General features: G+C 37.8%; 1 protein-coding gene across 1 annotated transcript; it reads right to left on the bottom strand.

Moving 5' to 3' along the window:
* Positions 1-312: 312 nt before the first annotated feature.
* LOC306860991 (uncharacterized protein) lies at positions 313-13,213 on the bottom strand. The gene is made up of 3 exons (XM_079403036.1): positions 12,879-13,213; positions 7,856-8,095; positions 313-1,872 (listed from the first exon to the last, which is right to left on the bottom strand). The coding sequence occupies exons 1-3, from the start codon at positions 13,018-13,020 to the stop codon at positions 1,247-1,249; spliced, it is 1,008 nt and encodes a 335-aa protein (XP_079259162.1). The 5' UTR covers positions 13,021-13,213; the 3' UTR covers positions 313-1,246.
* Between the last annotated feature and the right edge of the window lie 211 nt (positions 13,214-13,424).

The raw sequence follows: 13,424 nt of genomic DNA, 5'->3' as shown, positions 1-13,424 counted from the left end.
CACAAGTGCAGAATTACAGGGACATATTGGTCCAATCATCTTATTTATTAAACTTTTGAAATTAACCTTGAAACATATGTCTGGTTTTTCTTCTTCTAAATAGATTTGAAAAATATATATTTTTTTAAATGCCTAAAATATTCAAAACAAATATTATATTACTCTATCACTTATATAGCCACAAAGCTTTTGTTCAGGTCAAGATCTCAAAGCAGTCCAGATGGTTGAGCTGTTTCCTCTGACAGCGGACAAACTCTCTTATGACAAATTAAAATGAATTCAAGAAGTGACTCATTGAAACAATAAAACCAAGGGAGTTTCTGTTCAAATCTTTTGGTTAATTTGACACATGAATACACACAGCATAAAAATAATGTAGCATGATCTGTCATGGCAAACACTGTCATTCTGTATTTATTGGTCATCAAAAACAGCATATACTCTTTGTATAATACAATATAATATTTCACATGATTATACATTCTTTGTTTGTTTTGTGTCTTTAGTAAGCAAATATTTAAATTAAAAATGTAGTTACACTTCCAGAAAAATCACATAAATTTCACATGTGCAATCACATGAAATGTAAAACCCCTGTGATCATACGGGTTTCACATATTTACACCATAAAAATATCCCAGAACCACATTTCCCTTGTGAAAAGCACATGATTGTAAATGTGATATGTGTTTTTTGATTGTTGGTTTGGTTTGCTGTTTTTTTCTGTAAGGGTAACTACTTTTTATTAAAATTAAATATTCACTAAAGAAACAAAATCCACACACTTAAAAATGTTTACATATATTTTTAAGAGGGATCTATGAGTCAGAATATGTTCTGGGCCATATACTGGTATTTTCAAAATATGGAAGAAGTGGAATAAATGTGGAAAAAGTTAACATATTCAGCCCAAAACTGTTATGCATATAAAACAAAAAGAATCTCACTTTTATTTGTATGATAGGTAACAACATCATGTTCATTTTCAGTATTTTTAAAACAATATTGGTGACTTTCAGCAAGTTAGAGGTCATTCACACTGGACACATTTTTCTGTTCAAAAATATCACTATAACAGAAATAATTGAATGCAGGATTTTTTAAAACGTTTTGTACTTTTTTACTATACAACTTATTTTTAAAAAATGGAAACAGTGTCTAAAAATGTAACATTCATGGCGTGAGATGCTGAAAAACAGCATGACCCAATCCAAGATAGCACCATTAAAGGTTGTTACCGCAGCTGCTAGTAGTCTTCAGCCAATGTATCCATATAGTTTGTATCTGCATAAAGTAAAAACCCAGAGAACAGACTGTCAGCCCAGCCAGGGTCAGCAAACAGGCCGTTCTGGTCCTTGTAAAAGATCTCCAGCCACACCTCATCCTCTGGGTTGAGAAATATCACTGTTGAGCCAGACGCCACATCATGGTTTCCTGTGTTGGCATCAAAAGTCTTTATCCGGTACTGTCCGTTCTGAACCAAACCAATGGCCAAGTGCTTGTTGGCCAGTGTGATGTCATAAGTAAAGTAGTATATTCCTGGGTAAGCACAAATGAATTTTCCGGTCTCTGGGTTGTAGTGTCCACCCTCATTAAACAGGACTTTGTTGAATTTGATAGGCGCTTGCTCAGTGGGGTAGCTACTAGTGATGCCTACAGAGAAAGCGGATTTGGGAACCAAACTTCCACATCTGCAGATGCCTGGTTCTCCCAGAGGGCCTCGTTGGCCCTTGTCACCTTTTAGTCCGAGACGTCCCGGAGGACCAGGAGGCCCTAAATCTCCAGAATCACCTTCAGGTCCACGCTTCCCAATGAAACCTCTCTCTCCACGTTCCCCGAACTTTCCCGTCGGCCCGACTCTACCTCTGAGGCCTGAAACAAACACAAGATACTGTTGATGTTAAGCCAAAATCCTTTCAAACAACATTGTAATTGCACTGGCCCAGTCTGAAATTATTTATTTGACACTATTATTAAAAACCTTCATGCTCAGAATGCAACATATTTTGATGTGGATGTGGTTGGAAATGCTTAAATGCAATGATGTATATCTTTCTGGAACTCAGATCTCCCCCAGGACTAGAAATGAAAAAAAAATCCTTTGGTTGTTTATACTTGTCCTTAATAAGATGTTTATCTGTGTGTGATTTATCACAATTTGATAACCTGTCATTATGAGTCAGAAAAACTGAGGCAAATATCCAAACAATATTCTCCTGCACATGTGTCAAACTCCGGTCCTGTAGAGCCACTTTCCTGCAGAGTGTAGCTCCAAAACACCTATAACAGTGAAGACCTTGATTATCTGTTTCAGGTGTGTTTGATTAGGATTGGAGCTCAACTGTCCAGGGGCCTGTTTCAGAAAGGAGGTTAAGTGAAAACTCTTGAGTATGTTAACCCTGAAATGAGGGAAACTCTGGGTTTTCCATTTGAAAATAGGAGGTGTGTCAAACCGAAGAAAGCAGGGTAAGTCAAGCCTCGCTATTTTAATGTCAAATGTTTGTAAAGTCATTTAGCCTACACTCATGAACCTTTTATGCTTAACGCTTTACCTTGATTGAATTGTGTTTTTATACTTCATGCTATCACGTTCTTGTTTCTTTTTTCTCTTTTTCCTTTTTCATTTATTTATTTGCCATGGGATACCATAAAAATTAATAATAGTTCAATAATTTACAGTTTTCACCTCTGATATTATAACAGTTATTAAGTTATTGGCAGTTATTAAGAATTAAACTGACGCATTGATGGAAGTGCGTGGACATCTTTTTGGCGGGAGCTGTTGCCATGGTGAATCGTAATTCCGGAGCTCCACTGATCATGACTTGTCATAGTCGTGGTGCACGCGCTAAACTCAGAGTCAACGTACTCAGAGTTGAATGAACTAACACAATTCAGCCGTTCTGAAGCCAAAAACTCAGAGTTTCTCATCTCATGGTAAGTCAACTTAGAGTTCAAGTTTAAACTCAGAGTTGGTTGAACCTCCTTATTGAAACAGGCCCCAGGAACTGAATGTAGCTATGTTTCCATCTACCTTTTTTTTCTGCACATTTTGGAATATTGCATAAAAAAACGCTAGATGGAAACTCCAAGATGCGCATAAATTCTAAAACTTTGAGTAGGATAAACTTTTTTTTCATAAACTACAATGGAAACACATTTACCGAATAAATTCCTCCATGCGCATCGAAAAAGTCATGTGACTTTGCGCTAGGAGACGGTATAAAGCCCAATTCAGACTACACAATTTTTCTTTGTTGTTGGTTACGACAGTCACTGTCAGATTATGCGATTTTGACTCATAAAATATTGGCATGTCGTGAACAAGAAACCTGTTCAGACTATACAATACTACCCAACCATTCATCTCATGCCGTCATTAATGAAGTAATTTATTCGCAAATGTTTTAGATATTCCAGTTTTGCACATAAGTTTAATTTGAATCTTTGGATGGAAACATAGCTTGTGACACACCTGTTCTACTGCAAGTTTTCGCAACTGTGGCCCTTGAGCTCCACTTTCCTTCAGAGTTTAGGCTGGGTTCCAGACAACTTGAAAATTAGTTTTTTCCCTCCTCCTACTTGGAAATAACATCTAGAATGCTGTCGGACATCTGTCTTGGGAACTCAGGGCAGATCTATCAACCCCGACTTCAGCAAGATGCGACATTTGATTACTTTTAGAGCAGGGGTGTATTCCAGAAAGCATGGTTAACTTACCTTCAGCTAAACCCTGAACTTTGGGTTGATTAACCCCAAACCTTGGGTGCTTCTCAATTCTTATTTGTGCATACTCGTTTCCTTTCCTCGTGTCTTGGCTCCACCCAAGATGTAAATGTGAATTATTGTGACAGATGTGAAGGGGGAGGAGAATTTATACGTGCGTCACATTTAGTCGATCAAATACTTCCGCAAAATACATCTCTGTATCCTCGCTCATGAGTCCTCAGGAAGCCACCTCAATCCTTGCCTCCTTGTGGTGCAATTAGAGAATTGAGATGTCCTTCAAGATGGCTGAGCTCGATTGGTTTCAGGGTCATAGGATGGAGAACACGAGGAGGGATATTGAGAAGCACCCAATGCCAAAAACACGTCCGGGAGTAAGTTCATTCAACTCTTCTTCTTCTTCTGGCTTTTTATGGCAGTTGGCAAACAAACAGAAAGCTGCATTCCTGCCACCTACTGAGCTGGAGTGTGGATCATTGATGGAATAGTTCATTCAATTCAGAGTATGTTCCTGGTTAAAACTCAAGACATTCTCAACAGAGCGATGAATCAACGAGTCACTATGGAAACGGAAGCTAAGAAAAAGTGTGCCATACAGTTTCTTTCTTCTTTTGTTCAATGGTTGTTTGCATGCTTAGTGCATATCGCCACCTAATTGATGGTTGTGCAATCATTTTTATTTTTTCAGTTTAATCTTTAATCCTTGAGAATATGACTTATATTTTTGTTTGATGCTAATTATATATTAAATCATATCAGATATGTATTTTTATTATATAAATACATTACTTTGGCCATTTGTTGTGATAAACAGGAAAGTGTGTTCAAGCACCAGCAGAATAAAGTGTAAAGAAATAATTTTGGAGAGAAGCAGTCTATCAGTGGAAGTTAAAATCAGCTCGTAAGTGTATTTACTTGTCTCATTAGTGTTTAGTGCAGTTGCCGTTGCTAGGAAATGCTTGTTTTGTGTACTGTGTTGAGACTTGCTGAAATCGCGTTTGGTCTCGTACTGTATCGCGTATCTGTGTCAGCGCTTTCTTGGCCATTTGTTGTGATAAAAAGGAAAGTGTGTTCAGCTGAATTTAAATAGTGATTTTTTAGACGGGTATAAAAAAGGTTATTATACCGCGGAAGCGGTCGCCGCAGCCGTCGTGTAAAGACCGAAGTGTTTAAAGACCATCGACTCTACCATGAGACTCAACCACGCAGGGACACCGGCAAGGGATATTAGTATCGCTTTTTATTTATCCTCTTTCCTACTACTTGTTTCACTTCTGTTTTAGTTTTTATAACCAATTCTTACTCTGTGTTTTCAGATCAATACTATCACTACCACTCGCAAACCACACATCACACACTGTAGACAGCGCAATCCTAACAACCTGCGCACTTTGCCTATGTCTGCTAATAAATTACTTTATTTTTCTATTGGTCTGTGGAATTGTCAGTCTGCTGTCAACAAAGCTGATTTCATTACTTCCATTACTAGTCATTGAAGGCTAAACCTCATGGCCCTGACAGAGACCTGGATCAAACCAGAGGACAATGCTACACCTGCAGCACTCTCCAATAATTTATCCTTTTCCTACACCCCCCATTTGACTGGGAGAAGTGGAGGTACTGGTCTGCTCATCTCTAATAATTGGAAATTTACTTCTTTACCATCTCTGAGTATGAACAGCTCATTTGAATCACATTCGGTTACTATTACCTACCCTCTAAAAATCCATTTTGTAGTTGTTTCTCGTCCTCCAGGACCACTAGGTAACTTTGTGGAAGAATTTGATTTATTGCTCTCAACCTTTCCTGAGGATGGTACTCCCTTAGTTATACTTGGAGACTTCAACATCCACCTAGATAAACCTCAGGCTGCGGACTTCCACACTCTACTTGCCTCTTTGATCTCAAAAGAGTGTTAACTACGGCTACTCACAAATCAGGCAACCAACTGGACCTTATTTACACAAGACAATGCTCCACTGGTCATGTACTGGTTACTCCACTGCACACCTCGGATCACTTTCTCCACACTCTTAACCTCAACATGATTCCTGACACATCACATACCCCTCCACATGTCACTTTTCGACGTAACTTGCGCTCACTCTCACCCTCCCGGCTATCTGCTATGGTTTCATCTTCGCTTCCTCCCCCTAAACAGTTATCATCTTTTGATGCTAACAGTGCTACTGATACTTTCTGTTCCACTCTGATGTCTTGTTTAGATACTTTTTTAGGAGTTATGGTCGATGAGCCTAACTGGAAGGTGAAATTGTGATGAAGTGATGGGTTAGCTGAAACTATAAGCAGTTCTGTCTTAGCTAGGTTGAGCTGAAGGTGATGGTCCTTCATCCAGGAAGAAATGTCTGTTAGACATCCTGAGATGTGAGCAGCTACCGTCGGATCATCAGGATGGAATGAGAGGAGTTGAGTGTCATCAGCATAGCAGTGATATGAAAAGTCATGTTTCTGAATGACAGAACCTAGTGATGCCATGTAAACAGAAAAGAGAAATGGTCCAAGAACTGAGCCCCGAGGCACCCCAATAGCTAGATGTTGCGACTTGGATACCTCACCTCTCCAAGATACTTTGAAGGACCTATCTGAGAGGTAAGACTCAAACCACTGGAGTGCGGTTCCTGAGATGCCCTTTCTCAATAGGGTTGACAAGAGGATCTGGTGGTTGACCGCATCAAAAGCAGCAGACAGATACAGCAAGATAAGTAATGAAGACTTGGAAGCTGCTCTTGCAAGTCTTTGGGCTTCAACAACAGAGAGCAAGGCAGTTTCGGTCGAATGTCCACTTCTGAGGCCAGATTGGTTAATATCCAGGAGGTAGCTCTGTGTGAGAAAGACAGAGACTTGGTTGAACACAACTCGTTCAAGTGTTTTTCAATGAAAGGTAGAAGGGAATCCGGTCTATAGTTCCCTAAAAGAGTTGGATTAAGAGTGGGTTTTTTAAGAGAGTTCTGTTTAAATGCTGAGGGAAAAATTCCAGTGTGAAGGGATGTGTTAATGATGTGAGTTAGTGCAGGTACAACTGCAGGAGAAATGGCTTGAAGGAGATGAGATGGAATAGGATTAAGCAGACAAGTAGTAGGATGACTGGAAAGGATGAGTTTAGAGACTTCTGCATCAGAGAGTGGAGAGAAGGATGTGAACGAGTGTATGTGTGCTGGTAAGATGTGTTTGATAGATTGTGGTGTGGAAAATTGTGCAGTGAGATTTGTAATTGTATTAATGAAGAATGTGGCAAAGTCATCAGCTGTTAGAGTTGATGAAGGAGGGGGAGGAGGAGGACAAAGGAGGGAGGAAAATGTTTTTAAAGAGCATGCGAGAGTTGTTAATTTTGTCATGATAGTATGTCCTTTTAGCAGTGGAAACATTAGCAGAGAAGTCAGAGAGGAGTGATCGATATAAATTAAGGTCAGTATGATTTTGTGATTTGCGCCATACCCTTTCTGCAGCCCTGAGTTTAGAACAATGTTCGCTGTGAACATCAGATAGCAAAGGGGCAGAAGGGGTGGTACGGGCTGATATGACTTATTATATAACTAGCATCAAACAATACCATTCTTATTTTCAAGGATTAAAGATTAAACGTAAATAAAAGAAAAATGATTGCACAACCACCCATTAGGTGACGATATGCACTAAGTGTGCAAATGGCCTTTGAACAGAAGAAGAAGAAAGAAGTAGTTCACTCAAATCAGTGGTTCCCAATCCTGGTCCTGGAGATGCCCCAACACTGCACATTTTAGATGTCTCCCTAATTAAACACACCTGATTCAACTCATCAGCTCATTAGTAAAGATTCCAAGGCCTCAAATATGTGTGTTAGATTAGAGATATATTGAAAATGGGTAGTGTTGGGGGTTCTCCAAGACCACTGGTAACCACTAACTCAAACAGATTGATTTTATATCAGTTCAGTATCTGTTAAAAATAAGGCAATATGTTCTATATTGATTGGAAAATATAATCACTTATATTACAGGGTAAGGTGAAATATCCTGGACTAGCCCCCAGTGATGTTATTTTTCAGTTTTTTACATTCTGTGATCTTTCACATCACCACGGACTAGATTTGCCTGAGAAACCATTCAGTTGCTTGGGAAATTTCCTCTACCTGGTTCTCCTTTTTCTCCTTTCTCCCCCTTCCGTCCATACCTCCCATCTCTTCCTGGTATTCCGACATGGCCATCCTCTCCACGAGGCCCAGGGGGTCCGGTCTTTCCAGGGGCTCCTGGCAAACCTGGAATGCTGCAAATAAACTGAGGCAGGGCTCCTTTGGTCCTGGCCTCCAGCAGCTGACCCATAATGCACTGAGAAAGACAGACCACACCCACAATCGTCCACATCCTCAGACCTAAGCACAAAAATGGAAGAGTAAGGATTAAACAAAAGCCAGCTTTTCTCACCCAAATGAAGAATTTTCATTTTTGGCTGAACTCTTCCTTAAGGTCATGACACACTAAGCTGACACTGAGTGCCCAGTTTTTGTGGTGCATGCTACACTATTGGCAATAGTCAGACCCCATCAGTGGCTCTGATTGGCTGTTCAATTTAGTGAACCAGTAGATGAGAAGAAAAACCAAAGTGACAAAAGCAAGAAAACAGCAGCACACACAGAAGGCTCTTGTCATTTTACATCTTCATCATTTCTGAGCATTCCAATACGTGAACATTTTCATGGCTGTAACATTTGGATCAATCAGACACACAACTACTATATGTCATATTTAACAAATAATCTCTTATGCCACCTCACCTAACCAAAAGGCCAACTATGAGGGTCTGTAGACCCTTCCCCCGAAATGCATCTAACACCTAAGAAGGCAGAACAGGCCTCTGGTTCCATGGCAACCGATTTGATAACAGTAGTTTTATTGCTCAAAGGAATGCGGGCAGAGCAACACTCTGCACAAAGAGACATTATGCCATAAAAATTGACTCTTTTATTTTAATTCGTTAACTAATGAATTCATAGAAAAACCTTTATTTGAATAAACACACATCTCTTTAGGTCATTGTGTATATTATTACTGTTCTTGTATATGTTTTTGTGTATCGTATCCTGTTTTATGCATGCCATGAGTTAATATTACCTCATGTATGTCATGTTTGGTCTCTATCAATTCGTCTTCATATGATCTAATTGAGAGTGTATATTATATGTCGATACCTATGCAACATATAAGTGTTCTAAGAATCTTTAATAGTTTGTATATCAACTTCCAGTCCGGTTCATATGCAAATTACCATGCATGGAGACAAAGAGTCGTAAACTTTCCCTCCAAAAGTTCAAGTCACCATAGGCTCTTTGACTTCCCAGAGGTGTGACCTCTATAGCAGATAAAGCTTACATCATTGTGACACCCTGGCAGTCTGCGGTTTTGTTAGATCCTAAGAGGATGTGAGCTAGAACTTTTTCTGGACCCTCTAAGTTTTTGTGCCAGGCCTTGCAGCCTTGACTTTCCATTCAGCCAAGGATCCTGGGATCTCAGCAGATCTCTTTCTTAGCTCTTTTTCCACTCTCTGCCTGGAAGAACATTTCTACCTCAGAACATCTTTGGAATTCATCTCTCTTCAACCCGGAAGAACGTGATCTCAAGTCCAAAATCTTGAAACCATTAAGACTTTAATCTGAGACTGCATTCCGGACACTCGTCACGTCCAAATACATTTACTCAGGTGGTTAAATGACTTTTTCCATAAGTGCATTCTCTGGTTTTCCTGATGGTTTCATCCATCAACTCTCTCATGAGTGATTGTACGTACGTATGTTTGTTTGTTAGACTAGTCTGCGTTAGTGTTTAGTTAATAAAACTCGTGTACAAATTACATGTTTCTGATTCTGCCTTGCAAATTAATGTCCCTTTACGATTTTTGATCCTTACTACATGCTCTAATGTATTAACACTTAGGAAAGTATTTTCTGTGGCCGAGAAAATATCCTTTCTTAGATTTGATATGAACTTGCACTGAATGTTTGCTGGACGGACAGATCAGCTGATGGCAATTTAATGCTGCTACAGTTATTACTGTTAGCTGATATAAATAATTGTAATTAATCATAATTAAATGTAATTATGGTAACACTTTATTTTGATGGTCCCTTTTGAACATTCTATTGATAGTAATGTTCTATTAATGAAGTAATGTTGCAACTACATGTCAACAAAAACTCATTAGAGTATTATTAGACTGTCTGCTTCATATCTTCTAACTCTTTATTGTGATACATGTCAACTTTTTCAACCCTAACCCTACCAGTCTACTAATACACTACTAACACTCTAATGAGAGTTAGTAGAAATATAGGTGCAATGTTACTTATTGTCAACAGAATGTGTTAAAGGGACCATCAAAATAAAGTGAAACCGTAATTATTTATATACTATTCCCTTTTAAGCCAATTTGCTACATGGCCATCTGGAATTAAGTAAGTGAAGACCAGCTGATCAGTATTATTCATATTCAAAATGGTAAGGAATTGCAGCTTTGTTTACCGTTTTTATATCTGCAATCTTAGTCAAATGATAAATACAGACTACTGCCACCTGCTGGTATGGAGAGCTGTTTTGCTTGCGAAGGCGCAGAACATGCATGTGTTCAAACACAAATGTTGGCCTAGACACAGTCAGCTTTCATCCCTGTTTGTTCTATGATGTAAGTTTGGTGTGTCACAGGCTTTAAACAAGAATCAGTGTTTTTGTACAAAGAATAAGAACTGTCTCTACTTCAGAACAACAAACTGTTCCACATTAAGATGAAGAGGATGTTTCTGTCTTTGAACTTCATAACAGATAATTTAATTGTTTAGACTGTTTGCTGACCGTACATGCACACTGATATATATTTTTTTATTTGTGCATTATATTACAAAAAAGCAAATGCAAATCTAATATAAATCTTACAAATGTATGTACATTAAGTGCATGCTTATATTTGCTTTTTATCGGATCATATCAGAAAAAAGATGTTATAAAATAGAAACATTTACTAAAGATTTCAAATCAACAGGGGAACTTGCCAGGGCCAAGTTTACATGCTACACAACAGAAATGAAAGCACAATACTGCAACTCTTAAAAATGAAGAACTTGTCCAGTCTTGAAACAGACAAAAACAATGGTAAAACAACACATGCCGTATTTAAACAAGACTGCACAGCTTCTCAGCACATGTTTTCAATAGGAAAATCTATTCGCAGTTTATAAAGATTACACATCTGACTTTATCCCTGCCAAGTATTCCAGTAAGATCACATATTGTGTTCTTACGAATTGCACAGGCAATTACCTAAACTGTGTGTGTTCATACATCCACAAATATGCTGAAGCCTGAACCCTTGCAGGACTTCATGAGTTTTGACATCAGCTCAGATGCATGGCATGCGGCAGAAGTCATAGGCCTTTCTGAATGATGATATGGTAATGGTTCTGAGGCTCTGATCCAGCTCATTCCAGAGCTACAACATCACTGAACTACGTCAGAAAGCAACATGAGTGTAAGACTCTGAAAATACTGATTCTAGAACCAAATTATTGTAATATGTTGTTGCGTTAATACTACCAAAATAAATGGCCTTGTTTTTCAGTAAAATAAGCATCCTTATAATATAGGATAAATGTATGCATTGCATTCAATTAAATTGTTATATATATATTAAAACTTGTTTTCAAAGAATATATCATGAAGTTTTTTTTGTTTTTGTTTTTCCTTTACCTACTGGTATATTTTATGCAAAATTCCTAATTGTATGCATAATGCATAATAAATGACAGGTGTATGCTTAACACACACACACACAATGTTGTCAGGCTTTTTGTAATATTTGGACAGATTTTTAGTCATTAAGTCATTTAAGTCACTAAATTATTTAAGTTTGTAAAAATTGCAAAAGACATCTGGAAATACACAGAAGAACAAACAAGCGTGTTGTCATATGATTTGCCAACAGAGAGTTGGGCTACATCCATGCTGGTGTGCTCATCTTTGACTTTCTGAATTTTGCACCTAAATATTGAGACCATCTGATTTTTAGCACTCAAATAAAACATTCTAAAACCATACAAGCAATTCAAACCATTGAAACTTTAGCCCAGTGGTTGTGCAAGCTGTGCTGCAGAGATCAGGTTTAAGTGAATCTCTATCAACAAAAAGTGTCAAAAATCATCTCACCATTCAGAAATCTGTCCTTTAGAAACCTGTCCTTCATAGCTGTACTGTCTGATGTGCCAAGCACAGCTGTGAGAGCAGATTGGACCGTAACATTTATATGCTCTTAAATCCGGTTTGTGATAGTGAATGCAATGAAACATCTGTGACATACAGCAGAAGTGTGAAACGATACTACCAAACATCCTCCTTTGAGAGACAAACACTGTTACTATAGCAACTCTGTCCCATCACAAAAAGGAAAAGTCCACCCCAAAAACGGAAACTTATCATTTACAAACTGTAATGTTTTTTTTTTCCAACACTGTAAAAAGTATTAAGTTGACTTAACTTAAAAAAAATTGAGGAAACCCATTATCAAGTAAATAATAATTAAAAAAAAAAATAAGTTAAGTGAATTGTCAGGTTCACTTAACTTGTTTTTTAAAATGATTATTTACTTGATAATTTTAAGGCAACAGGTTTCCTCAATTTTTTTAAGTTAAGTCAACTTATCACTTTTTACAGTGAACCCATATGTCTTTCTTTTGTGGAACACAGAATGAGTGAAAATGTTATCATAAAAGTGATCCATATGACTTGTGCACTATTCAAAGTCTTGCAAAAGAAACAACTAAATGTTGAGCAGTTACTTATACGTTTTTATATTGTGGGTTTGAAACAGCATGAGGGTGAATTAATGAGGAGATTTTTTTTCTAACTGTTTCTTCACGTTTTTAACACATGAAAAACACGAGACCTGATCTTACCAACAAATAAATAAAACATTTAACAAGTTATAATAATCTGATATCTTTGAAAAGCACAACAAATGGTTCTAAATCAAAATACAGCTTTTATTAAAAAGTTACATCTCACAATCTCCAACTGATGACAAAACCAGATACAATATAAACAATATTTATCCATATACAGTATTAAACAGAACCTGATTAATGCATGCTCTAAACAACAGAAATAGTGACTTGCCAGTTTCTGGTGCAGGATTATTTTCGTCGTCCAGATTTATTATTTGAGTGATGTCCTTTGCTTGTTTGAATTCCTCAGTGTTGTATTTTCTCAGCTTCAGATTTTTGTCTTTTACTTCTCTTATTTTTTCCTTTCTGTACATCCATGAATAAGCTGAACATTTGCAGCTGATTGATATATGGCATTATCATCTCTCCCTCTGTACTGCTGTTACTCTCTCTGACTTCTCTTTATCTGTCCTCATGCTTCTGTCTGTCTCCGTCCCTCTCCGTTCATCAATCTCTCTAAATGAGTGCATTTCTGCAAGATGTTTGCAGTGCTATTTCAGCATTCCTGATTTACTTTTGGAAAGAGTTTTTAACCACCCACTTGAAAGACACACCTCCAGCGTTTCTCCGTGAGGTCACACATTAGCTATTGCAATCATACACCACACAATCAACCAGTGAAGAATTTATCAAATGAAACTGCTGCACAAACTGCAGTTTTTATATTTTATGTTGTCTTCTAATTCTCATTCCATTCTTTTTACATTCTATTCCAGTT

The sequence above is a fragment of the Barbus barbus genome (genome assembly GCF_936440315.1).
Source record: "Barbus barbus genome assembly, chromosome: 41".
Lineage (NCBI taxonomy): Eukaryota > Metazoa > Chordata > Actinopteri > Cypriniformes > Cyprinidae > Barbus > Barbus barbus.
Note: the sequence above shows the minus strand (reverse complement) of the source record. Positions and strands in the feature narration are given on the sequence as shown.